Raw genomic sequence first — 27,921 nt, forward strand, 5'->3', positions numbered from 1 at the left:
TAAATCATGATATCTCACAGTTAAAGGCGAACATAGACGACTGAATTCACTCAACCCAAACATATTAGATCCATATTCCATTGAATTGTCATGTTTCTCTCTCTTTTGTTTTGCACATAAAAAGCTAGTGTCTATGGGAAGTTAAGGGCAGAAGGTAGGTTTTGTGGTTTAATATGAGGAATTCCGGCACTGCCCTTGACGCAAATGAAGAAGCTAAAAAGGAAAAACCATTACACTTTGGAACTTGCAGTTGACATTTACTTGCATGCTGTCAGCAAGTTCTGCAGTGAACTGAATATGTATAAATCAAGTGGTTCATCTTTCACAAGTATGAAAGCAGAAAAAATTTGGGAGTATGTGAATCTCATCCCTAGGAAATAGAGTCTATTTAACATTACCAAATACAATCACTAAGTAAGCAACTTAAAATAATAAACATGAATTTTCAAACTACATTCTTGGAGCCATCAACAATGCTATGAATATGTTACTTTATCTATGCAGTTATTTGAACATAACTCGCAAAAAATTTTATGAATTTATTTCTCAAAGAAGCCAGGTCAGTGAGAAAATACTTCCAGTTTAGCCTCATCAAAGGTTTAATGCTTGATGGTGACTGAAAAAAGTACCTAAAGCTAACCTTTTGGCATATCTTGTTCAGGGTACAATTTGATGAGTAGTAACTTTCAATATTCAAAATTCTAAAAATACATCAATTTAAAAGTTCATGCACTAATGGTACCTGTTCAAGGATTCCTGAAGTTGATGGAGTCTTTTTTCAGTTTCCTCTAACTTCTTACGCTTTTCTTCACTTAATTCTAAGGCTTCTGCACATCTCTTTTCAGAATCATCAGCTCGTTGTTTCTCTGATTCACATAAAGCCTATGGAACACAATGTCAGATTAAATGCTCAGGAATAGAACAGGCACAAGACAGACAAGGTTGCCCAAAACTGAAGAAAAAGAAAACTAGCAATGACTAGAAGGATATGATTTATGTATCCAATATTAGACATATCAACCAAAGGGCAAGCTAAAACGAAAACTCATGGTGCAAATTACACCAGAATATAGTCATCAAACAACTAAACAATACCACACATTAATAAACATCTTGTCTTTTTGCACTATAGAATATGCCAAATGCGTTTCTAGAATGACATAAGATCATTGTACACCAATAAAATATCAGGAAAATCTGCATCAGATTGGCCATCCATCACAAGCCAAAATGTTAACCCACCTAGTGACAAGTCACCAGGAGGTCTCACCTGTCTAGAACAGTACCCAACCCTAGTGCAACCTAGGGGTTGTCTAAACAAGCAATGTCTGTTAATGGTGCCTATAGTCAGCAAGTACGTAATATCAGATTATAACTTAACTGTACCACCAGAACAGTTCTGCTGGTGTAAAGCAACTATGTACCAGTACTTTTTTTTTTTGCCTGATAACAATATGTGCATTTATGCCAACAACATCTCACATCATCCACCACCTGCCCTGAAAAGAGTAAAGGTTCCAATTATGTTATCATAGAAATAAGATTTGCTCTGTTGATTTCTAGGTACATATTGTTGAGCATATTCATGATTTCTAGGTACATAAAAGAACAATTTGAGCATGTTTTACACTTCCACAAGAAACCAGAGATGGCATCAAAATCTTTAGTTCTTTTCTTTTTTTTTTCCTGGTTAATCTACATTTTCTTTTTTAAATTTGCTTCAGTAAGAGAATGATTGAGGATATTTGGCAGCAACAGTAAGGTTGCTCCTTTGTGACTAGAAGGTCACAAACTCACAGGTTTGAGTTGTGGAAATGGTCTCTTTGCAAAGCAAGGGTGAGGCTACATACAAAAACAAGTAGGGAGCCTCACGCACTACAATACCCGAACTTCTTGTTTTTCATTGTTATCCCTTATGAATAATCTCAACGAGTTCTTTAACTCTTTTAAGTTTTTCTCTTCATTGGTGAAATATATACTGCAGAGGAAATTGGGAAAATAAATGTTTAAACAGATGGAGGCACAATTGAAAGAGGTTTTGCTAAGGCAATGTGCATGCAAGATAGGAAGAGAACAAGGAAAACATATAAAAGAAAATACCTTCAAGTTTTCCACTTCTGCAGTCAGATTCTCAATCTTCTCAGTATCTTGGACAAGCACCGGAGTCTCCTTGACAACAGATGCTTCTTCAACTGCCTTCTGTGCAACCTCACGTTCCTTGACAAGCAATGCATTTGTTTCATCAACTTTGCTTTGCATGGTTTGCAAGGAACTTTGCAACTTTGCTATCTCCTGCCCTTTTGCCTCTTCCAAATCAACCTGCACACATAATTTTAAATTTACCTGGACACCATAAAAACATGCAGCATAACTTCTAATCATTAAGGTCCCAGCTATTTCCAAGGGAAGTCATTAACAATGGAGAAAATTTTGCTACTTTTTTGTGCCATAGAACAGATGGGTTTGCGTTGCAGCTATATCATTTTGGAGGATTCTTTGATCAGATTATACACTAGAGAACCCATCTGTCAACTTTATCCTGCAGAACATGTAAAGTATTTGTTCATGCAATATATATATATATATATATGTATATTACCCTCAATCGTTTTTCCAACTGCAAACGCCATGTGAGTTCCTCAACCTGCTTTTCAAGCTTATCCTTTGCTTCTTTGAGTGCACCTGTTTCTCTTGCAGCCTGTAAAATGTGGTATATTCTTATAAATACGAGAAGATTTCACTTACAAACTTCTATAGTGACATGCAACAACACTATCATGCATTAATGCTGCTCTAAAGAGCCCACCCAACTTGATCTCTAAGTATGAGTGTGAAGATATAGAGACAGGTGACCGCTAACTTCATCTTTTGATGTCCAACAGCAATATCTATCAGTTAATTGAAAATACTATATTGCCAATATGTAGATGTATGGATAGGCAATATAAAAATATATTTTTGTGTCTATTATATTACAAATATACAAGGATGCCTCACCAATGCATGGATGCGTACCCTGCCACTTCAAATAAGTAAACAAGAAAAACCTCAAGTTTGGAGCTGTATTTGAGCTCAAGCAGTTTGCCGTATCTTAACTACACATCTTGCTATAGACACCTTTATAATGGCGAGTGGAAGATGCAAATGAATTTCTTATTGTGACTTAAATTTTTTACACCTACCATCTTCAGTTTACGAAGTTCTTTTCTGGCAACTCTCCCTCTCCATCTGCATTGCGTAACAAGTGATGCCCACTTGAGTTTCTTGTAGTATGAAGAAGCTCTATGACCACGCCAATGGGCCTGTATTTTTTTAATAATGTCAAACTATGGGAAGGTAATAGCCATCAAGCTAAATCTTTCATGCAAAACAAAACAAGTCAATAACCTGAATTGTAATCGATGCCTTTGTCTGCTTTCTACATCTGAATTCATTAAGAGCAGCCATTGCCCGCAAACCTGTCTGCAAGACAAGTACTGACAACTGGAGTCTGTTATAGGCCACTTGAGCCAAGTGCCTTCGCATGTTTGTCTGAATCTTAAGAGCGGCTGCCTCCCGTTTCAGGTTATCAAATAATTTGCACGCAAGTCTTCCTAAAAGATGAAATAAACAAGTATAGAAATGAAGTAAACACTGTGTATGAGGTTAAGAAAATAAATAACCCACCAACAGCTTATACATTATCAAGGGATGCTTCTTAGGTACTAAGGAACTTTTTGCAAAAGAAAATGTTCATGCTACAAACATTTGCTGACACACCTCTGCATAAAGATTGTATGGATATGGTAGCCATTCGCAAAGCAATAAATTGTTTGCGGGTAATATGTGTTCTAATTTTCCTTTGAATTGTCTTTGCTGCATTGTTAAGTTTTTCTGCCCTCCTTGCATCTAGGTCAGCCATCTGACCAGCTCTTAAAAATATCTTTGTTTTTCCTATCTGCAAAAACATTTATAAATCCCAAGACTGTAAAAGGCATTTAGAGGGCACTGGAATATAAACCATGAAGCTATGCATATCAATCTAACAAGAAAGCATGATCCCGAACAATTCAAATCACTTTGCCCTCCCCAAAGGGAAGGGACATTCCTGAGATACAGTACTGATCATTCAATATGTTTCAACATTTTTTTTTCCTGAAATGCAAACATACATGGATAACAATAAGACATTATTAACATCTGATTCAAACTAAATCACATGTAAATCCCTGTACCAAAACAAAGTGGACATGATTCAAGAAAGAAAAGATAGTGAAGTTCTAATATGTACAATAAAAGAAAAAACAGTCTCAAAATTGTTATAATTAAATAAGTATGATTAATTACTTCAAAACAAGCATAAATTGTGTGTATGCATGTGTATAGAACCAAAGATGGTCATATAAGATGGGAGGCTCGCAATTCAAGAAGTGACACATGCTGAAGGCAAACTTTTGATTAGACTTAACTTGTGAGGTGTTATGTTAAGATTCCGACAAGGTTTTCTCTCAAATGTTCATGTCCCTGGTGTTTCGAACACCTCATCTCAAAATGAGTCAAAATATCCCTAAATACCTCAGCTTCAAGAATACATTAACTTGAGATCAGAAGTTTCCTAGTACCTGGACTGACAACTATTTGAACTACAACCATTTAGCTTAGGCCAATATGCAAACCAAGAGCATACGAACTGTCAGTGTTGATAAACTTTAGGCACACAAAAAATAACAAGCTCCTTGACAAGTAAAGGTAACTTTACCTGAGAACCCATAAGTGCCATCTTATCCAAAATCTTTTTGCACGCAAGCTTTTCATCGTTACTGCTCATAATTGGAAAAAACTTGCGTATAAGATAATAATCATGTTAAATGGGAAACCTGACTTGAGATTCCAAGTTGACCAAGCACCCAAAAAAAAGCCCAAAAATATTCTACAAATTCTTTATCTATAAAGAACATAAACTAGTACTTACTTCCCTTCCAAAGCCTCAGGAGCAAGCAGGCCAAACCGATTTAGAAATTCAAAGAATGTCTTACGAGTAGGGTATCCAGCACAACTGATTCTAATTGCCTCAAGAACACCCTACATTGATGAAATGAGCATGATTACACCAGTTGAAAATGTGGAACATAAACAAGGTGAAGTAGCAAATTTTGAGATTGTACTCACACCACAACGTAGCTGTTGCATGACATTAACATTCTCAAAGATAGCAGGTTTAAGCACATTATTTGGCTTCACACATCTAACATAGTGGGGCTCTGTAGAATTTAGCGTATCCATGAGTTGTTGAAGTTGTAGCTGCATGAATTAAATCAGAGCATCAATTTTCAATGTGATATGTGTTGTCCTATTCTTGACAATATATCCCATATTTATTTAATGTACTTCTCAAAAACCAAGTCACTGAGGAAAATCTTCAGGATATACCTTAAAACGAGAACCAATAGACGCGAACTTAGAAGATTTGGAAGAAGATTTGGTTGTCTCCTCTTGAACAGGAGGGAATAATCCTACTACAAAAGAACATTTGGAAGCACCCAACAAATCTTGGTGTTCTGGAACAACATAGTCTTTGTTTTTGTCTAGAAACTGATCGGATTGATATAAGACCTAGGGAAAAAAAATTACTTCAATGCAACAGAAAACAAATAATATTACTTTTCCTTAACAGCTAAGCAACTATTGGATTATCAAAAATTAAAAGAAACAGGCATCTAGCTCACCTCCCCAGCATAATGAGCAATTGTAAAATCTGTGCGAGATAGTTTTGGCTTGATAAAGCGCTTGTGAGACTTGAATGTCTGATAAAGCTTTTGGGAAAATGTTTCGTGAGTTGATTTTGGAAACATGCTGCAAACAGAACATGTCCATAGCACAAGCAGATGAAAAGGTTAATTCAGCCTCCATAAATAAAATATCCACTAATTAATGCATCCACTCACACACCACATGCAGATCTACATTACTATAGCCCACAGATACGGACATGGGAAGGACAAGGATACAGCACAACAAAAGGCACGACAAATAAATGTCTCTATTGCATGGGAAAGTAACAACAATTTCATTTTCATGGAACTAATAAATGTATATTTATCCTATGAAAATGATAAGCGGGTTATTACATTTTCTACATTTATACGTAGGGAAAAATAAAAAGCCTACAGGAGAAATCAAAGTATTAACAGATAGCAATAACATTTATCCATTGAACTCAATGCATTAGCAAGTAATACTGAAGTAATGGTTTTATTTCAAGAATCAGAACAAACTAACCATATGGGATTATTATGTGCAACTTAATATGTCAGCTTAATATTTCGCCCCAATGGTTCTCTTCCAGACTTGACCAAAATTTTAGATTGTGATGTGTCTTGTGTGTCTAGACGGCAGATACAAGCCTCTGCCTTATGTCCACATCACTTTTATAAAAAGAATCATAAATACCTTCAGGCGCTAGTCTAGAACATATAGTTTGTTTATCCACTGAGAACCAATATTTGACACATGATATCCATGCTTCGCAATACATTAATATACTTGTATGTGTCTGTGCATAAGAGATGTTTTTCTTACCAGGCTTCATCAAGCAATGCAACAATCCCTCCAGGTTTCTGAAAAAGCAATATGAACAAATAAAGTTACTGAAATATTAGTGTACTGATGAGAAATAACACATCTAGTCAGACACCTAAGCTACAGGAAAATGACCTCATGGCATTGGGCTATTATCAGAACATGCACTATTGCTTGGAAAACTAGCTGATTCAGGGACTTTGGGGTGGTGAATCTTGGATATGAGAAAAGGTTAAGGTTGCAAAAAAGCACAATGCAGACATACATTAGGAAGTCCTATCCATACTCGTGCTTGCCATCCAAGTACCCATTCAATCTAACAAATTCCTATTCTCAAAAGAATCAAAAATGCACTTATTCAAACTTTAAAAAGTTAATTTCCTGATAGAGAACTCCAAAATTGAACAGAGAATGGCTTTCCAGACAGCTTAATAGACCTTTTATATGAAATTAGCCAAAGTGGCATGTGCATGCCAGAAAAATATATGTTCTACATTTTCATTTATTTTATTTTTATCTAATAATTTCTCCCTAGTGGAATTCAAGTAACAGAGTATGACGTGAAAATAGTTACTGAATATCAGGTCGATGTCATATGAAAATTCAAAGAAAATAGACCTGATTGAACATGCCGAAGTACAATTATATTTTGTATTGTGCTACCAATTAAATGAATACTTGACCCCAGGCCAAGTTGCCACCCAGGATGCTTCTATCTGTGAAAGTCACAAGAAGTGGATGAACTCCTGCTAAAATCCTCTAAAGTAAGCAGTGATACCCTCCAATCAAAGTCCCTCATCTATAGATTAGATCAGATACAGTAGGCCTACTAAAGAAGATATATAGCCAGAAAAACATGACTACATGAGTTGAATGCCAGGCCAAGCAACCAGACTAAAGAATGAACCTTTTCAATAAGATCCAGGACATCTTGATTGTCTACAAATTCTATGTAGCTCCAGTCAATCTCCTCCTTTGTGTACTCTTCTTGTTCCATCTTGAAAACATGCTGAATGACCACACCACTTCAACATGAATTGAGAAAGTGGATATGATGCTATAAAATAAAATAAACCTTTACCTGGTTGAAATGTTGCTGCAATTTCTCGTTTGTGTAATTAATACAAAACTGCTCAAAACTGCACCCATATATATATTAAAACTTACAGTCAAAATGATTGTCAGGAAAACATTAGGGAATCCAATCTTAATAGTTTTCCCAAATATCAATCCTTACCTATTAGTCTTAAAGCTTTCAAAACCATAAATGTCAAGAACCCCAATCAAAGATTTCGAGTTAGGATCTTGCCCGATTGAAACATTAATTTTATCAACCAACCTGGATATAATAAAGATTGGGAAGCCTTAGCATCACATCAGCACCTCAAACTATTTAGAACAGGATCTCAGGCTACATAAGTAAAAGCATCGACTAATATACTCTTAAGTCTTACCAGTCAAATAGGCGGGAATATATTGTCTTAGCCAAGCCATCCCTGCTAAATGTTGCACCAACAGGATCAAGACTTCTCTTGATAACTTCCTCTGGTGTGATCATTACACGCTTTAGTAGTGCATCTTCCAATGCAACAGGATCACACCTGAAATAATAAATTGAACTTGTATATGGGAATCAACAACTAAGAGGAAAATATCAAACTACAATTTGTTGAAGATATATTCTCACATGAGGAGTTCTGCTGTAATTTGGAGATGAAATTTAGATTTTTCATCTTTCAGAGTAGATGAATCAATTTCTTGCCCCTTAGAAAATTCAATGTTGCCGAGATGAAGAATTGCAGCAACAACTCTGAAAATTGCATCCTGAGAAAGGCCAAGAAGTTGTTTCTAGTTATACTACCTAAAGCTAAATATTCTATACTGCGGCAAAACAGTTTTGGATCCAAAGTTATACCTGTTCCTGTTGACTTATTCCAACAATATCCATAGCTCTCCTAGTGGCAAGATAATCATGAGCATCACTTACACCAACAAGTTCATAGCAATTTGATTGATTCAGATAGTGAAACTCTTTAGGATTTCCCAACTTATATTTCTGAACTTCCTGATAAGATTTTTATATAAATTTAAGAGATCTTCATCAAGGAATGTCCAATAAGAAAGAAGGCCATGTGGTTAAACCCCACCTCTTGTGGTGCAGCACAAAGAAGGTAGAAACAATGATAGTTTCGTTCTGGATCTGAAATTTGGCAAACGCGAGATCTCTCAAGAAGATATGTTCTAATGGCTGCTCCTGATATTCTTCCATGCTTGTCAAATTGAATTTCAACAAATTTACCAAAACGGCTGCAAAAGTTTAACATTGAGCAAGCACTAATAAGAATGATCCTAACATTTTAGAAAATTCACCACTTCATGTATTTAAAGAGGAAGTTCATAGAATGACTTCACACCTGGAATTGTTGTTGCGAACAGTTTTTGCATTTCCAAATGCTTCAAGAACTGGATTTGACTGCATTTAATTGATAAGCATATAAGCTTCAGAGTATCAATGGTTATAAAGAAAAATACTTTTTATTCAATAAATTAACTAATATAACTGTTGAGTTGTATATAGAGATAATTGTTATGTGTGTATATTACACTTAGGATCAGCATTATGTCATAACTTATGTCATGGCTTATGTCATGATCCATGGCCATTTAGGGTTTGTACATATAGGTGTACAATCTATTACTTTGTAAGACAATAGAAATTTCTCTCTTTCTAAGCTTCTCTTAGGTTTTTCTTTCCTAATTATTTTCTCACACGGTATCAGAGTCACCGGTGAGAAAAACCCTAAGCTGCCGTTGTATATCTTTTCCTACGGTTTCCAAACCCTAAAAAAAAAAAAAAAAACCCTTTTTGTTTTTCTCTCTCTCTCTCCTTGCCTCCCCTGCCAAGGCCAGAACTCCGTTGTCCAGCCACTAGTTGCCAGCACCGCTGCCACCATCATAGGGTTCGTCGTCGTCAAATCGGTCGATCGCTGGAGACCCATCACCACTAAAGCCCTCATGCGTCGTCACGCACCGGCGCGTGGGAGCGTGTGCGTCACCAGAGTTTTCACGTCTTCTCACCGGAACATCAACAAAGCCTCTTGAACCCATCCCCGGTGTCCATTTTCTCAAAAACCATCATGATCTATGTGTATCAATTACCCAACAGCCTTTTTAAACACCGGAGTTTCAGTCTATTTGCCTGAATCCGACCATGTCGTCCTTCAGTGATGCCAACTCTATTCCTGATAGGGACTCCTGTTATCACCTCTAACAAGTTGATAAGGTTTGTTAATGATCTCTCATAGGCAACCTTTATCAAGATGTGGTTCAAGGGGCAGGGACAAGCAGACCATCTCACCAAGAAGGCAGAGGATGTCGACAAAGCCAACAAAGCTAAATGGGAACAGGTCAATACTCAGTTATGTAATATTTTGTGGAATTCCATTGATCGCTCTGTTTTGCAGCTTTTTCAGCTGTTTGAAACTTGTTATGAGGTTTGGAAGGAAGCCGCTGAGTGTTATACTAACGACATTCAGTGTCTCTATACTGTTGTCCACTCTATCAAGAACATCCAATAGGGTTAATCCATGGAATCCTATCTGGGCTAAATGCGTTCTCTCATACAGGAGTTTGAAGCTCTTCTTCCATACTCTAATTCCAAAGCCGCTCATGATTCTCAACGGAAAAAACTGTTCATGGTCCTTACTTTATCTAGTCTCAAGCCCAGTGTTCTAAAACGCGCTAAGCGCTAGTCGGGCGCCAGACTAGGGCCTAACGCCTAGGCGGAGCCTAGGAAAACTGTTGTTTTCAACACATAAACCTACATTATTTTGTAACATTGGTTGCTTCCTTGCATTATTTTGTGCTTTCATCTAATAGTAAGTCACAAACAAATTAAATTATTATATTAACAATAATTTAACCTATGTGTTGTACTTTTCTTGATTTTTTTCCCACAAATTTCTCCCAAGTTTCCTAGCAATTGCCCATTCAACGTCTCTCTCTCTCTCTCCCCCCTCCTAAATTTCTCTCGTCTTCTAGACGAGTTCCATACTTCCATCTACTTCAAAAATTTCTCTCCCCTAAATTTCTCCAATAGATCCATTCTTCTCTACTCCCTCTATTCAATGACTACTACTACAAGAGGCAGAGCCCGCCTCCTCCTTTTCCACTTCTTGGAGCAGCAACAGCTATGATGTGTTCTTGAGCTTCAGAGGTGAGGACTGTAACGCCTCGCTTTTCTATTCTCCAAAGCACACACAATGATGCATGATGATGCTAGCAACCACATGATAGTCAATGGGCGTTTATGGAAACCTTTGCCAACGGAAGCAAAGGATCGAACCTGAAAGCTTTTAAAACCATAGGCTATACAATTAAGGCTCTCACTATATGCTTTAACACAAATACAACCTGACATGCTTTGATACAAAATGGGGAACTAATGATCATTTAGACTCTCTTTTCACAACAATTAAAACTCACACTTAAAACTACAGTACAATGCTTTTACAACGTAAAGAAACTAGCTATCCAATGACCACTTTCTTTCCTTTCCTTTGGCTTGATTCTGGGGCACCTGTCACAACTAACCCACCTAGAACGTTGAATGTTCTAGGGGTATGAAACACCCAAGTTAGACAATTTTGTCTAAGTGAGTGCAACAAAGAAGGAAAGCATGCATGTAAATGAGTTATGCAAATGACATGAAACCGCCCGTGTGGAAGAGACGCCGAGGTGTTGCAATCACTCCCACTAATCCATCATGTTCTCACATCTCCATGACTTTTCACTAGTCTAACATGAGGCCCTGACATCATCTAGTCACACACACCAAGTAATGCATGACAAAGAGAGGAAAAATGTTCGGTTTAAAGGAAAGTCATGCTATGCAAATAATCACCCTTACCCATATAAAGACAAAATGTTCGGTATGTAGCAAAAGGATGCAAGAAACACTCACCTTGTTGTTTTGGATGCGGTTCGACACTGTTCATAGGGTTCAAAAATAGTTTTTTGCAAAAATCACACGTTTCCGTAACTCCAACTTAGAATATTTCTACATAGGGTCTTAGGAATAAAATCAAAGACCAAAACTGAAAAAATCGTGGGGCAGGGGGACCCGACACGTGTCGAGGGAAGGCCCCCCACGCGCTTACACGCGTAGCAAGCAATGGCGCGTGGGCTGCACGCGCCTCCCCCGGCAATTTTGCCCGCTTGCTGTTTTTTGGCCCGTTCTCCCTCGTCCGGACTCTGATTTGACTCCCATTTGAACCCACGCGACCCTTATTCAATCTTCTATCAGACTACGGAAAGAAAATGGACTTACCCTGCTGTTTTGACGCTGTTTTGACACTGTTTGGTACGCTTTACGACAGGGGCCCTGACTTTTTCGACGAAGCGTTTTTCACCTCGTTTTTTGGCAGAGTTTCTCCTCTCAAATTCACCTCCTTACCCTCTTGTCTAATGGAAAAAAAGATCCATCCAAAGGCCTAGTATTTAAAGACAACCCCAGCAAATTCGGACGCGCCACGTGTTGCTTGGATAAGAGAGCTCATCATGAGTTTCGTAGGACCGCGCTATGTGTCCTTTGGGATTTGTGCCTTTGTAAGCCCTTGTGACAAGTGTCCCCTTAAGATGTGTGTTTCCACATGGTTATTTAGATTTAATCATTGCCCATCATTACACTTTCAATAATTGGTTAGCTCCATTTGGTTTCCTTAGGTACCTAGTCACTAGATATTTCAAGTTTCCCACAAATGACTCCTTAGCCCAAAAGTTCTTTGTTCTTATAACACCTGAGCCCTAGAATTACTTAAACCTTCCAAAATCCCTTAAGATGATGATCTCTTGCATTAGCCTCCATGATCTTTCGGAAATCCTTCATTTGTTCCTCGAAAATTACCTAGGAATTACACATGTGCCTTCAGCTTGAGGGGGAGTGTTGAGTTATATGGTTATAGTCTAGGGTTAATCCTATGATAGAGCCCATGGCCCATTGTATTTGTATATATATATATAGGTATATAGTCTATGAATTTAATTAAGTGGTTTTATACATATTAAAAGCAATGGGTTTACTTCCTAAGCTTCACAAAAACCAATAGACACACCTATCAAACGAGTGGATGGAATGGAAGAAGTTCACAGCAAAATAGATAGAGGAAGACTGAAAAAAATTTGGTGGGAACCCCTTAAACATGACACAGGATATAACGGTCTTAGCAAAACAATAACAACATGGATAGAAATGGCTACAAAGCTAGAATTGATGTAGCTGACTGCACCTAGTGTCACAAAGGTTGTGATTGTTGTTATTCTTGTTATTGTTGTTGTAAATTAACTATTATAAAAAGTACCACAGATTTCAAAAGATAACATCATGCATATTAGAAAAAGTTTAGGACAATTTCAAAACAGAAACTCCCAAGCTGGAAGGTACACGCCATGTAACATCTCTTTTGCGATCTTTCAACATTGAAATTTTTTAAGCATGTTAACGAGTTTCTCATGGAGCACATCATCGATGATATGGAAGCAGACTAGATCCAAGATCCAACCAGCATCTTCCATGTATTGCAGGATTCTAAATTTGTCAACTGTCTAATTGTAGATCACCCAGCCTCATATTAGGTCCAACCAGCAGCCCCCATGAATGGCAGGATTAAGAATTGGTCAACTCTCTCCTTGTACACCACCCCCAGTCCCATACTACAGATCCAAAAAGATTCTAGCATAGTGAAGATGGCAAAGATATCATGTAACTTCATTGGTTATTGAATTGTAAGTCTTGTGGGTATGCAGTTATCAAGGTCATAGTGACATAGGGACATCAGAGGTTGTCAATCTTGGCAAGGAATCCTCACCCTCTAGGAATCCTCAACTAGAAAAGTGATAACAAGGAAAACCTTGCACCCGGATATATTCTAAAAAGGTGTGGCTTAAAAGTAACCTTGGGTAGTTTAAATAGAAAAACTAGGAGTATTGTCTTGTTTCCTTCCAATGTGGGATTCTTGTAAGTAAACACTTATGTTCCCACATCATATGGTCCATGGAATAAAGCTCTTAATGTCACAACAAGACTGAAGTGCAATGAATTGCTTCCATAAACAAAGTGGAGGCAACAAAGAAGATTAGTTTCTATTAAAAGTGTCCTTATATTTATATTTCTAGAGGTTGGACATCATTCTTATGTTATTGTGGCAATGTACATAGCTACTTGTGCAAATGTTTTATCCTCTTATTTTGTCTATCAAAAGAAGGTAGTCAAATTCCATAAATAATGAATAATTCAACTGTAAATCCTATTATACATCCGTAAGATGTCATAATCACAGGACACCACTGTTAGGACTATAGACAGCTCAATTCCCTTACCATAAAGAATAAATTTCCTATTCCTATCAGTGAGGACTTATTAGATGAGCTAAATGGTGCTACCATTTTTTCTAAACTAGACCTAAGGGCGGGTTATCACCAAATTAGAATGAGACCCATTGATATTCCTAAAACGGTTTTCCAAACACACCAAAGGCTTTATGAATTCACTGTCATACCCTTCGGGTTAACCAACACACCAGCCACATTTCAAGCATTGATGAACCAGATTTTCAGTCCCTACCTTCGCAAATTTATACTTGTTTTCTTCGACGACATTCTTGTTTACAGCCCATCCCTACAAACCCATCTATCCCACCTCAGAACCACTTTTGAGATCCTGCGAGTTCATCAATTATATGTCAAGATGTCTAAGTGTACATTTGCTCAAGAAGAGGTGGAGTATCTAGGCCATGTCATTTCAGCTAAAGGAGTGAGTACAGATCCTAAAAAAATAGAAGCAATGGTAAATTGGCCGAGACCTAAGAATGTGAAGGAGTTAAGGGGTTTCTTAGGCTTGACTGAATATTATCGGAAATTTATCAAAGACTATGGAGTGATTAGTCGGCCTTTAACAGAGCTGTTGCGAAGGACACTTTTCATTGGAATCCTAAAACTGAAGCAGCCTTCGGAATTCTTAAACAAGCCATGACTCAAGCCCCTGTTTTAGCTCTGCCAGATTTTTCAAAACAATTTGTGGTTGAAACAGATGCCTGTGATTATGGGGTGGGAGCAGTTCTCATGCAAGAAGGGAAACCTTTAGCATACATAAGCCAAGGGCTAGCTCCTAAACATCTAGGCTTGAGTGTGTATGATAAAGAACTGATAGCAGTATTGGTAGCGGTGGAGAAATGGCGTCATTATTTAGAGAATAATCAGTTTGTGATTAAAACGGACTACGAAAGCCTTCAATTTCTACTCCAACAGCGATTACACACTCATTTACAGCGAAAAGGCATTTCTAAACTCTTGGGGTTGGATTATACAATTCAATATAGAAGAGGGAAGGAGAATTTGGTGGCAGATGCGCTGTCCAAAAAAGAGGAAAAAGGAATTTACCAAGCTATATCAGTTGTTACTCCCGAATGGGTGAAAGAGGTGGTGAGAAGCTACGACCAGACACCTTGGTTGCAAACATTGTTACAGCAGTTAGTAATAACACCTAATGCACAGCAGAATTATACTCTTGTTGGGGGACTCATCAGGTTCAAAGGCCGCATTGTTATAGGGGAGGATGACCAGCTGAAGTTACAAATTCTGAAGGCCATGCACGGATCAGCAGTGGGTGGACATTCAGGGATAAGAGCCACTTATTATCGGGTGAGGCAACTTTTCTATTGGCCAGGATTAAAGAAAACAGTGGTGAAGTTTGTGTTGGAATGTGATATATGTCAAAGATGCAAGCATGAAACAGTGGCCTTACCAGGTTTATTACAGCCACTACCAATTCCAGATCAAGCATGGGAGGATGTCTCAATGGATTTCATAGAAGGCTTACCAAAATCGGAGGGAAAAGATACAATTTTGGTGATTGTGGATCGCTTAACTAAATTTGCTCATTTCATGAGTTTGACACATCCATTTACAGCTCCATAGGTGGCCAGATTATTGTTGGATTCAGTGTTTAAAATTCATGGAATTCCCAAGACTATTGTGTCCGATAGAGACAAGATCTTCACCAGTAAATTTTGGCAAGAATTATTCAAGAATTTGGGGTTGGGTTTACACTTATCTACAGCTTATCATCCAGAAACGGATGGACAAACAGAGAGAGTAAATCAATGTCTAGAAGCCTACCTTCGCTGTATGTGTTTTGCTAGGCCTAAAAGTTGGCACCATTGGCTATCACTTGCTCAATGGTGGTACAATTCTACATATCATACAGCCATTAAATGGACCCCTTTTGAAGCTGTGTTTGGGTACTGTCCACCGTTACTTCCTGCCATTTCCAGTTCCACTGCTACAAGGGCGGATGTGGAACAATATTTCCAAAAAAGGAGAGAAGTATTATTGGAACTAAAAAGGGAATTGGCAACAGCCAAGAGCAGGATGGTACACTATGCAAACAAAAACAGAAGTGAGCGGCAATTCAATGTGGGGGATGCAGTGTTTTTGAAGGTTAAACGATTTTTACAGCCTGCTTTTACTAAAGGTACAGTCTCCAAATTCAGCCCCAAATATTTTGGGCCTTATACAGTCATGGAAAAGATAGGAGAGGTGGCCTATCGATTGCAGCTATCAGAAAACGTGAGGATTCATCCAGTATTTCACGTATCGTTATTAAAGAAGTCTAGAGAAGGAACAACAGCCAGTGAAGCTTCACTGCCACCATCAGACGAAGGATTCTCAACTGCTGTATTACCAAGGATAGAGGAGGAAACAAAGGAGCCCATTGAAGAATTCTCCACTGTTGTCTTACCAAGGATAGAAGAGGAATCAGAGGAGGCCATTGAACCTCGAGCAATTGTAGACAAAAGGGTGATCTATAGAGGAGCTGCCCCTATTACACAAGTGCTGGTCCGATGGTCCCATCTACCACCAGACCAGCCAACTTGGGAATACCTGCCAGACATATTGACAAGATTTCCCCATGCTATCAGCTTGCTCTAAACTCTTGAGGACAAGAATTATTTCATTGGGGGGGGAAATTGTTAGGACTGAGGGGTATTTTTGTAATAAGTAGAAGGAGAATGGAAGGCAGAAGAGGAGGTTAGAACTAACTAACCTACCTATGAATAAATAAGGGAAGAATGCAACAGAAAGGCAGTTTTGGAATGAATACAAACTCTCTTCTTTCTCAAGTCTATTCTCTCATCTCTCTCTATCTCTTTCTTCTCTCTTCCTAAATCTATTCTAACGGAATTTCCCAGAAATTCCAATTCATCTCCAGCCCATTTAAGGGGCTGGACAACCACTAACTTGAAACATGATTTCTGTAGGAAGGATTTTGATAATTGTGCTGCAAATAGGGGTCTTACAGTACTTGCACAAATGTTGAGATTATCATTAAAAATTGAGTAATGACTATTAAAAAAATAAACAGCTAAGTGATATCAGGTCTATGTAATTTGTCTCAGAAATACAGACCATTTTGCAGAACGAAAACTCAAACCATAAGCCTCAAGCCACTTAGATAATTGTGGGGTAAAGAAGGACTTGCAGCCCAGCTGTCCATACTGAAAGTACCATACCATCTCAAGTTATAAAGGTGGTCACGACAAGAAAACTGGTGTCTATTAAGGGTATTAATTCTACTCTTTTTCTCAGATATACAACCCATGTTGCAGAATTTGAAACTCATTCAGACCAGTACAAGCCCCAACATATTTAAACATTCACAGGAATAGAACTAGAGTAGGACTAGGCATCTTACTTCCAGAACTTGTTGCTCAACTGTCCTTCCTTCAATGCCTTTACGGCCACCCAAAAAGGCAAGATAACGCATAAGCATCTTGGTTGTTTCTGTCTTACCAGCACCGCTTTCACCACTTACCAGTATTGAGTTGCTTTTACCTTCATTGATCATTGCCCTGACTCCTTTCAAGCAGTTCAGTAGACTATTTGTGTAATGCATCTTGAACGAAGTCTATCTACAGTAAAAGAATATAAAAGGTTACCTGTACGCAACATCAGCAATAGCAAACACATGAGGACTCAGTTCCCCAAATGGTGCCCCCTTGTATTGTTCCATCATGTGACCATCATACAGGTGAGGAAGTCTTTGGAATGGATTAATGGCAATAAGAATGCTTCCAGTATAAGTCTGTGATAATGTCATAATACAATACATTATGACATAGCCATCTCACTTCTACAAGAATGAAAAAGTAGTTAACGATATAAACTAAAGGTTAAGACAGTTTTACATAGATTTCATTGAGCTGATATCTAGCCGACAAATTCTGGAGAACTCCAGGCTCATGCAAATATGATAGCTTAGTCATGTCATCAACTCCACCAGCAGGAGCTTCCATATCCTTTGGATATATTTTTGATAAAGCTGAAACGGCCTGGCAATAGAAAGAAGGGAATACTTCAAGCTAAACTACACTATATTTATAAACATTAACCCCCAGTCACGTAGGCATGTGTAAATTCACATTGAAAACTACAAATACATCGTCACCCATTAACAATGGTAGCTTACAAAGGGTGGTTACCAATGGAACGAGAGGGAAAAAACAAAAAGAGAAAAGAAAACAAAAAAAGTTTCCAAAAGCTAAGTAGTACAAGCAAAGAGTGTTTCTTTGCATCATTAAATAGGATAACCATATGAAGCATAACATAAATAAACTTGTTTAAAGGAACCAACTGGGTTTAATCTGATCTTGTTGAAACCAGACCTCAAAAAAAAAAGAACATCACAATTTTGAAATAATCTGCAAATTCAGTGACAAATTTTCCATGCATTTACTAGGCATTAGGCAACCTTACAGAGAAAGGTTTGTGATTTCCCATTAGAATGACAGAAAAAATTAGAACAATGAGAAAAAGAACTAGCAAGTGAATGAGATCATGAGGAGGGAATGATTAAAATGAATTAATGAATTTACAGAGAAACATATTGCTCATCACAAAAAAACTTTAAAATTCAGAAGGTGCTTACTTTTGGAGACCTCTAAGCACACTAAATAAAACACTAGCCACCATAACTAGCAATTAAATTCATAAGAAGTGAATTCCTCCACACATTAAAGCAATGAATTTCTAAAGTGTGCCATGGAATTAGATGAGGAAAATAAGCTAACAAATATAAAGAGAAAACAAGTTCTAGATACAACTGGCAAATTAATTTGATCTTTTGGAGAGAGAAAAAAAGTTACATGAATGCAATAATGAAGTATGAAGTTCAGTTTTTATAAATGGACCAAATGCAAGACAAATACACAAGTCCAGTTGATTTAATGTCTTTACCGTCTTCCCATTAGTAGTCTGGATTTCAACTTCCTCTCCATTAATTTTTGAAACTTGTCCATCAATCCAAGCTACATCTATATCTTCAACCCAGACATGAGAACCTACAATGATATTCACTGGAGTGCCCTGCACATGAATTCAAAATATTATCAAATCTTATAATATTATCAAAATATTATCAAATCTCAAATTGACATTAATGAAACAAAAATGTTTCTAATAGAAAACAAAACAAGAAAGATTCTACGTACACATCTAGTTGTAACAACATGCATCAATGAACAAACATTAAAATACAGATGTATGTGTGAATAACAGCATAATGCATGGCAAACTGGAAGATTGAAGTCAGCAGATTATACAAACATACACATAAATGCAAATGGATGTATGCATAAGGATATTTGTTTTTTCATTTAAAACTCTAGGCATAACATGCATAATTGATGCCCAAAAAGTAGCTGGTTTTCAGTTAGAAGCTAGTATGTAGGATACTTAAATTACTGAATATGGGGTGAAATAACCTTGAAGAACTGCTTAATTGACCATTATTTTCCTATTAAGGATGAAAAGTTAGAGAGACACATCAAGAGATAGCCCACCAATGCATAAACAACAACAACAACACCAAATCTTAAACCCACTAGGTGAGGTTAGGTACATGGAATCTACCTTGCCAATCATCTCTATTCATGACAATGTCTTCAATAAAGCTCCCATGCCATGGCCAATAGTTATGGCCATATATCTACAAAATCATCTCAACCAGATTTTTTAAGATCCTCCAGCGATGCATTTCCGTGAGCTAGAACTATTTATCCTTTTTTTTTCTTCTTCTTCTTCTTCTTCAGATCCTCAAAAACCATGTTATTCCTTCGAATCAAGAAGGTTTTTATGGTTTCCAAGCTCCCAACAAAACTCAGATTTGCCTTACACTCAAATGAATGATAAAATTCAAACACTACATAACAATAAAAATAATCTGTTCATCAATGACTTTGCAGTCACATGATAACTGTTGCCCCAGTAATATGTACAAAGTTCGGATTGCTGATCAAATGGACTAGCAACAGAAATTTCTGAAGCTAAGTGAACGAAATTGGATCGGCATTATCAAGTTATGCTATTCAGAATGTGAAAGATTAGCACGTATCTCATACAAGCAGGAAATTGAACGAAAATTACGAATTTAGGTCTCGCATACCATCCTGAATTCACAGAAAAAAGTGGTGGGGGATCAGCTACGTCAAATTCGTTGTTGTTCCTTAATCATTGTAGTCAGAGCCACTCTGATCCCTGTCTTTCATAAAAAAATTCGCAAAGTACAAAGACGACAGCAGTACTGTATAACGACCAGACGCTGCGTTTCTTCTGCATAACAGACCTCCTGCTTCAAACTTTGGACAATAGTCGCCGGAAAACCGACGGACGATGGGATTGATGCCGAAGAGATCAGGACCGATCTGGTCGTCGATTGTGACCGCGAGATTGGTTTGTGGAGAAGACATTCTTAGTAAACCTAGAAATTCGGAGCCGTTGCCCACTCGCACTTCGCCAATTTACCGGAGCTTTTGTGGCTCCTCTCCCGCCCTCTCTCTCTCTCTCTCTCTCTCTCTCTCTCTCCCCGCTCTCTCGCTTTACAAACGCTGAACGTCACCCTCTTTTTTTAGCATTAACGTGATTTGAATATCTATTTTTATTTATTTTAATTAAAAAATAATTATAAAACTATATTTGAGTTAAAAAATAATTATATATGGAAGTTCACTTGAGTGGTCACATTTCTCTTCTTTATCTTTCAATACAAAATTTGAGAAACTCATTTATTTTCTATCCACTAAGTTGTTAGTATTCTATTGGTTAAATTTAACATTTATTAAATTAATTAAAATTTAACAACCGTTTGAGTTTAAAAACTAATGAGGTTAAGAACTTAAAGAGAGTTTAGAGTTCAGGTTTTAAAGTTTAAAGTATAGTCTCTCAACATATTATTTGGCATTTAAATTAATTATTATGTTTAAAAATAATATAATAGTGATATAACAAATATGTAACAAAAATCACATTTAAACTCTTGAAAATTTTGCCTTTATATAAACTATCTATATTATAAGTGTGGCTATCAAAATAAGCTAAATGGACTAGTTATGGGTTTAAATTTGGCCTGAGCTACATTAGTGCATATTTGGATTGCTTGTAATTGAGATTTGAGGTAAACCTAACCTTTCGAGCCATTTTTATTTTAATTCAATTCTCAAAGTTTGATTCTTCTAAATTTTTGTATAATTCACTGAGTTTTTCAATCGGTATATTTTTTTAATGTAAACATTTGAGCTTTAAAAAAGATCGATTTTATCATTTAAATATCAAAAAACATGTCAAGTATATATATTGTATGGGAGACGGTTTACGTATCCATGGAATTAACGAGAAAAGGGAAGCTTTGTGCTGCCAACGAAAACTCCATTTTCTTCTTCAAATTCCAACTCGATGGCCCGCTCACTACACGCAAGATGATCAAACCTTTACACATCGTCTCTTCCATTGTCGAGAAATTACAACTTTTCTGCTAAGCATCAATTGGAATGAAGCCGCCAGAGTCTTGCAAGATGAAGAAGAAAGGTATTGGATGAGTCGTAGCACAAACACCCCCGCCAACGACGTCGACGCTAGTACTATTAGGGGTGTTCGCGGTTTGGTCTGGCCGATTTTAAGTTGGTTTAATGCGTCGAACCGCAGGCTCGATTTTCTATCAAATCAAATCGAGCCGAACCGCACTGCATTTTGCAGTTTGGTTGGATTTTCGCAGTTTCAAAACAGAACAGAAAATCAAAAACCCAAGCATAATACAGAACAATTACATGTATAGCATTTTGTGACTAAAAATAAGTCAAAAAAAATAAAATACAAGACGAAGGCCTGTCGCTGAAAATTGTTCCTCACAAGCATTTTGTGACTAAAAATAAGTAAATAAATAATCAACAAAAAGTGAAAGAGGGAGCATACCAGTGACCGGCGGCGATAGGTGCTGATTGCTGCGACGACATGGGGGTCGCCGATGGGTTGGCACTGATTGGCGATGTCCAAGGGAAATGGGAGAGAAAGACAGTGCGACGGGCATGGATGGGTGCAAATGGGTTAGGGTTTGCGTTAGGGGGAAAGGGGAGAGAAAGCAATTCGGCTAGAGCTGAAGAAGGTCGCTGGGGTTAGCACCGATCGGAGATGTCCGACAGAAATGGGAGAGAAAGATGGTGCGGCGGGCGTGGGAAGGTGCAAATGGGTTAGGGTTTGCGTTGGGGGGAAAGGGGAGAGAAAGTGGTTCGGTCAAAGTCGAAGAGGGTCGCTGGGGTTGGCGCCAACTGTAGATGTCCGAGGGAAAGAGGAGGGAAAGACGAAGCGGCGATTGGCATGGGTGGGTGCTGCAAATAGGTTAGGGTTTTGGAGGAAAATGGGAGAAAGAGGAGAGGAAAAGTCGAAGAAAGGGTCGGGTTGCTGGTGTGTTGGCGCCTGCACCTTTTATATTTATAATATATATATATATTTTTAATTGTATATTATATGTGGGCAGTTCGGTTTTGAATCGAACCGCCGGCCTGCCAAACCGCGAACTATGCGGTTTGGCATTTTTCCAAACCGAACCAAACCACTAGTTTAAAAAACTGGCCAGTTCAGTTCGGTTCGGTTCGATTCGGCCGGAAACTGCGATCCAACAACTTTTTTGAACACTCCTAAGTACGATCCATGAGAAAGGCTTCGTCGGTCATGCTCCATCATTTTCTCCTCTTCGTTCGGCCTGTGTATCCACCGGTCATGGCTTGGTTTGGCTTTGCCGACGGTGAAGCATGAACGGCAAGACTTGTCAGTTGCGACCGTTAACCTAAATTAGAGTTTTTTTTTTTTTTACTAAAATACTATTTGTACACTTTTGAGATTTTTAAAAATACTTTATATCAATATTTTATATATTTATATTAATATAACACATAACATATAACTTAATAAAAATATCAAATTTCAGGTGTTCAAATAATATTTTATATGTGTGTGTTGTGTTTAAGAAAGTAGGTTAAGACTAGAATAGGCTTAAGAGAAAGAAGTTAAAAAGGGGAAGCCCAAAAAACCCTTATGAAAGTCTCACTTGAGTCAAAAGATATGTCAAATCCACCTCTAAAGTCTTTATTTAAAAAGTCGAAAGATGTGGATATTTCTCTACATGTCAACTTCGACCTCTATAAATAAAAGATTATTCCTTTGATCGAGATAAAACAAAAATTATACTCAGACTATAATTTTTTTATTTTTCTATACTTTAAGACTAAGTTAAGCATTAGAAGACCCGACACAAGAGACGCCCTACACTCCTAATTGCTTTATCTCTCGTAAGTCCCCAAAGATTAGAAGTTCAAGATAAATACTTTCTATTACTATAAATTTATTGTTAGATTTAGACAAGCAAAAATAATATATATATATTATTTTTTTGTAACACCACAATGTCATGGACGAGGCAATGATAGTCTTCTAAATATAAATAATATAAAACTTCTCATTATTAATATATATAACAAAAAAACATATATATATATAATTTTTATGACACTGTTGTAAATATACATTATTAATTTATTGTGATGAACATTCAACAGAACTAGTTTAAAAGTTTCAGATTTTTTATTTTATATTTACATTTCCTACATAGAAATATATTTCATGCAATTCTTTTAATTTTCAATAAAATATAATATCGATTTCATTTATGGGAGTTCTTATTAATTTCTAAATCATATCACTGAGACGAGAATTCTATGAACTTGGTACCCTTTTTACTAGTAAACCAAAAGACTCAACTTTTATTTGTTTGAAAATTAGAAGTCAATAAATCAAATAGTTACTAATTTAGGTTAAACCGAGCCCAAATCGATCCATACATTTAACCAAATATAAGAACAATACTCTGCTTAATGTTTTTTCCAAGTTCTATCAAATACCAAACAATAACAACATGTGGAGCTTTTATCCTATTTATCAACCAAAAAGAAAATCCCAATAAAGGTTGGTTTTTTAAAGTGGATCATCATGCTACAAGCACAAGTTAATAGTCCTGCAAACTCCTATAGAAATCAACAACAATTGGACATGGATCATCATTGCAGATAACAAAAGCAGACTTCCAAAATGTACCTCTCCTGCCAATATGTCTTCAACAAGCGTGTCAGAAAAGAAGTCAAACGATGACAACAACTGCAAGAAATCAGCATTTGAAAGCACTGGATCTACCAGATGTCAGCATCAGCCATCAGCAGAAAAGGGATAAAACAAGAACCCAACAAAAAACAGTAGTTTTCCAAATTCTGATGTTTTCCATTAGCTTTCGCATCTATAAAACCCCAGAAACCATGCACATGGATTCATCTGGAGGGAAATCAAGAGTCTGAAATCAGCCATGGAATTGTTTTGAGCAAAGGGAAATAAGCTATTCCTGGTTCTACAAGAGGATGCACTCCTAAGTCTCAATATTATGATACTGCCAGTTCTTAATTAGTGGCTTGTACACAACAAACATTTGTAAGCTAATTGCACAGATACATGTTCATAAACACACTGGATCATCTTGAAAGAGCAGCAGCCAGCTTTTCCTTCAACGGTTCAGCTGCGCCGGCTTGAGTCCGGATAGAGAACGTATGGACAACCTCACCACTGTCTGTTGTGGAAACTTTAGCCTCTTGTACCATAACTTGATGCTCTCGGAATGAGTTTATGACCCTAGAAACCGGGTGGGCATCCAACGGACAACTCACACGCACAACTGCATCTTCATGCCTTGCCTGAAAATCAATTTCAGGGACGCTGCCTGGCTTCTGGTTGTTGCTTACTATCTCTTTCTCAGCTTCTAAGATCTTTATTTTCCTCTGAAGATCAGTGATGTAGGTAATGGCGTCGCCAAGCAGAGAAGCCTTGTCCATCTTGGAGATATTAGGAACAACAGCCCTCAAGGCGTAGAACCGTTGGTTGAGTTTCTCCCGCCTCTGCCTCTCCGCTTCCACGTGATTTAGAGGTTCCTCTCTCCCATTAGCCGGCTTTCTTCCCCTCTTCCTCGGTTTTCTGTCATCCTGCTGAACGAACAAGTCCTCCTGAGACTGTTCTAATCCAGAGACAGCAGCTTGTGAAGTCAAACCCCCGAGAAGGATTTGGTTCCTTTGTGGAAATAGTTTTGCATCGCCATCATCACCCCGAGACCCATTGGAACAGTTACCATAAACCTGAGCACTCCCCACAGCTTGCAAGTCATAAGACTCCGATGTGAAACCCACATCATCTTCCAATTTAGGCGCAAAACTTAAGGTCATTGACTTTGAGTTTGTGCTACCAAGAGTAAGCTCCTGCCCAAATATCTTTGGCAACACCTTTGCCTGCAAAGGGACTCCCGCAAATGCAGTTTTGACCATTTGGACGAAACTTGGTTCTTCAGGAACTGACTTCACCGAGCCAATCTCCACCACCCCAGACTTTGTTGGGACAAAAACCACCGTCTCAAAACGGGCCAAATTCGCTAGAAATGACCTTGATTGGTAATGATCAAAACAACTTTTGGCATCCGAAACCCAAATCACCCTGCCAGTATTGAATGACTGAGAAGGACTGGAGGGCTTATCAAAAGGGAAAGCATAATACATGGATGTAAGATAGAACATCTCCACATCCGAAACCGAATCCAAACCCGCCGCATAATTATCTTCCTCCGACCCTCCAAAACAAGCCTGCAGCTTCTGCAAAACCCTCTTCTTCTTCCCGTCTCCCTTATCCGATTCCGGATCGCCGGAACCATTCCCGTCCCCACCCCCAGCCTCAACCCCCTTGGCCCCCCTGCAATGCCCGTCCCCCCAAATCAACGCCGAATTCCCAGATTTCGACTTGGAGACCTGCCAGAAAATGGCGTAAGTCCAATCCGACCCCTCCACTACCTTACACAGCCCCTCCTGCACGCCCAGATCCCCGGCCGCCGGCACGAACTCCGAGAAGATGTTGCCGGAGGCCGAGGCCACCAAGTACTCGAACGCCTCGGCGCCCAGCACCGCTTCCACCACACCCTTGTCCTCCTCGTTCAACCAAAACTTCTCCCCCATCTTCCAAATCCCAACCGTCCAATCGAAACACACAAACACCCACTAGAATCCACGAATTCGAGCCCGCTGGTTCATGCTAGGGTTTCGATTCATCAAGAATCACGACTATAACGCGGACACGGACGGCAGTTACGAACAACCACACAAAAGTCACGCCAATCACGAAGTAGTAATCAAGGAGAGGAAGAAGAGGAATAAGAAGAAGAAGCAACGAGTTGTTACCTCAAGGAACGTCGCGATTGGGAGCAAATTTAGGATAAGCTGAACTCGTTTTTCATGTGAGTGTAACAAAGAAGCCTTGCTTGCTTGCGTGCGTTCGTGGACTCTCCCTGCCACAGATCTCGACAGTTGCGTCTAGGGCTCCTGTTTTGCTTTATGCTCTGCGGTGCGCTGCACCTGCTTGTCCCCACTCCCCCCAACTCCGGGTCTGAACCATTACCCCCTCCCTGCTTTATATAGACTGTTGTCGAACTATTTTAATTAATTAATAAAATTATTTAAAATTAAAAATAATATTCAATAAATATACAACATCATCTGAAAAAATAAGGTACACTCAATTGTCGTTTAACCAAATCTCATCAAAAAATAATATATATTTATTATTATTATTTTTAATATATAATAATAAATTTATTTTGTTGTAAATGTCGTTATCAAACTATTTAAATTTGTAATAAAAAAACAATCAGATAACACAAGAAAACTCATGTACAAATATTCTGATGCTTAAATCAGTCACTAAAAACTGTGAAGACTTAAAAGTTATACTAACACCAATATCAAATACGTAACTTTTCTAAAATGAGAATTTATTTATTTATTTATAGAATAGCATTGATCAACTATAAATCTACTAGAATTATAATTTTTATGTATAATATCTATTTTAACATTCTAGAATTCTCTATGATCAGGATTTTTAAGAATAACGTTTATATTTTATCTCAACATTTTAAAGATTCAAAGACCGTACTAACACTAGTATCAAATATGTGTATTTTTTAGAACTACAGCCTATTTATTTATATATGAGTATAAAGCAATAATAAATCTCATAAAATTATAATTTTTACATATAATGTCTATTTTAATATTTTGAAATTTACTACAATTGTAATTTTTATAAATAATTTTATCCTAATATTCTGATATCTTACTATAGTTATAATTATTTATTGATGTCTATCATTTTTGTAGAACTTCCATATGAGTTTTTGAATAATGGAGTTATATAATTTGCGTGTTATGTGAGTCTCCCCAAGTAGGAAAAAATTATACATTTTTAATCCAAAAAATTAGTTTAGATTTTTAATTTTTTTTAATCTTTTAGTATACTTTACCTACGACACAATAATTATATTTTATCTTCAGTCAAAATAACATGCGATTAAATAAAAACCTTATTTTTTTAAAAATAGTGCTAACCATTACTCTTATTTATAAGGACAATAGTTAATATTCAATAAATGCTCATTATTTTGTATTGTTTTGGGTTTTAATCATTTTTTTAGTTAATGATAAATGTATTATGTTTTATAATATTTTATTAATTAATAAAAATATTTTAAAATTAAAAATAAATTAAAGATTAACCATTGCCCTAAAATAATGATTATCGAAACTTTTATTTTAAATATAATTTGTAGAATAAAGTATAAAGTGAAGTTTGTTTGTCTCCACTAGTATGGTGGAATAATAAAACACTTAAAATTTTATATAGACTATCGGAGTTTGAATCGGTGCAATAATTTAAAAAATAAAATTATTGTTAAAATGAAATATTTAGCCAAAATACAATAGTAAGATTATAAGATAAAACTCGTATTAATTATACAGAATGTCCAGTTTTAAGTGTGTATAGACTGTGTTTGTATTTGAATTTACCTGATAAATACATCAGAGAAAAGGTCACCCATGTCTGAAAATTAGTCAGGCGAATCTC

General features: G+C 37.3%; 3 protein-coding genes across 7 annotated transcripts in view; all 3 read right to left on the reverse strand.

Moving 5' to 3' along the window:
* Nucleotides 1-20,461, reverse strand: part of LOC127786483 (myosin-11-like) — a 33,310-nt gene extending 12,849 nt beyond the window's left edge. For all 5 annotated transcript variants that reach the window (XM_052313905.1, XM_052313906.1, XM_052313907.1 and 2 more), the window contains exons 1-25: nucleotides 20,057-20,461; nucleotides 18,850-18,978; nucleotides 17,802-17,945; nucleotides 17,553-17,698; nucleotides 17,309-17,465; nucleotides 8,973-9,031; nucleotides 8,706-8,865; nucleotides 8,474-8,623; nucleotides 8,246-8,382; nucleotides 8,013-8,159; nucleotides 7,796-7,897; nucleotides 7,640-7,697; nucleotides 7,466-7,567; nucleotides 6,559-6,596; nucleotides 5,706-5,832; nucleotides 5,410-5,592; nucleotides 5,149-5,280; nucleotides 4,952-5,061; nucleotides 4,739-4,799; nucleotides 3,760-3,937; nucleotides 3,388-3,593; nucleotides 3,183-3,302; nucleotides 2,600-2,698; nucleotides 2,101-2,319; nucleotides 743-882 (exon numbers count right to left, since the gene is read on the reverse strand). In XM_052313905.1, coding sequence (XP_052169865.1) covers nucleotides 743-882; nucleotides 2,101-2,319; nucleotides 2,600-2,698; nucleotides 3,183-3,302; nucleotides 3,388-3,593; nucleotides 3,760-3,937; nucleotides 4,739-4,799; nucleotides 4,952-5,061; nucleotides 5,149-5,280; nucleotides 5,410-5,592; nucleotides 5,706-5,832; nucleotides 6,559-6,596; nucleotides 7,466-7,567; nucleotides 7,640-7,697; nucleotides 7,796-7,897; nucleotides 8,013-8,159; nucleotides 8,246-8,382; nucleotides 8,474-8,623; nucleotides 8,706-8,865; nucleotides 8,973-9,031; nucleotides 17,309-17,465; nucleotides 17,553-17,698; nucleotides 17,802-17,945; nucleotides 18,850-18,978; nucleotides 20,057-20,059 — 3,107 coding nt within the window. In that variant the 5' untranslated portion in view covers nucleotides 20,060-20,461. The remainder of the gene's footprint in view (nucleotides 1-742; nucleotides 883-2,100; nucleotides 2,320-2,599; nucleotides 2,699-3,182; nucleotides 3,303-3,387; nucleotides 3,594-3,759; nucleotides 3,938-4,738; nucleotides 4,800-4,951; nucleotides 5,062-5,148; nucleotides 5,281-5,409; nucleotides 5,593-5,705; nucleotides 5,833-6,558; nucleotides 6,597-7,465; nucleotides 7,568-7,639; nucleotides 7,698-7,795; nucleotides 7,898-8,012; nucleotides 8,160-8,245; nucleotides 8,383-8,473; nucleotides 8,624-8,705; nucleotides 8,866-8,972; nucleotides 9,032-17,308; nucleotides 17,466-17,552; nucleotides 17,699-17,801; nucleotides 17,946-18,849; nucleotides 18,979-20,056) is intronic.
* The window catches only part of LOC127786488 (autophagy-related protein 9), a gene marked incomplete in the record, with an annotated part of 1,007,132 nt that overhangs the window by 249,541 nt on the left and 729,670 nt on the right, over nucleotides 1-27,921 (reverse strand).
* LOC127786511 (transcription factor MTB3) lies at nucleotides 24,193-26,395 on the reverse strand. Its single transcript, XM_052313963.1, has 2 exons — nucleotides 26,199-26,395; nucleotides 24,193-26,081 (listed from the first exon to the last, which is right to left on the reverse strand). Exon 2 carries the CDS (start codon nucleotides 25,974-25,976, stop codon nucleotides 24,459-24,461), a length of 1,518 nt encoding a protein of 505 aa, XP_052169923.1. The 5' UTR covers nucleotides 25,977-26,081; nucleotides 26,199-26,395; the 3' UTR covers nucleotides 24,193-24,458.

This window comes from Diospyros lotus, chromosome 12 (assembly GCF_014633365.1).
Source record: "Diospyros lotus cultivar Yz01 chromosome 12, ASM1463336v1, whole genome shotgun sequence".
Lineage (NCBI taxonomy): Eukaryota > Viridiplantae > Streptophyta > Magnoliopsida > Ericales > Ebenaceae > Diospyros > Diospyros lotus.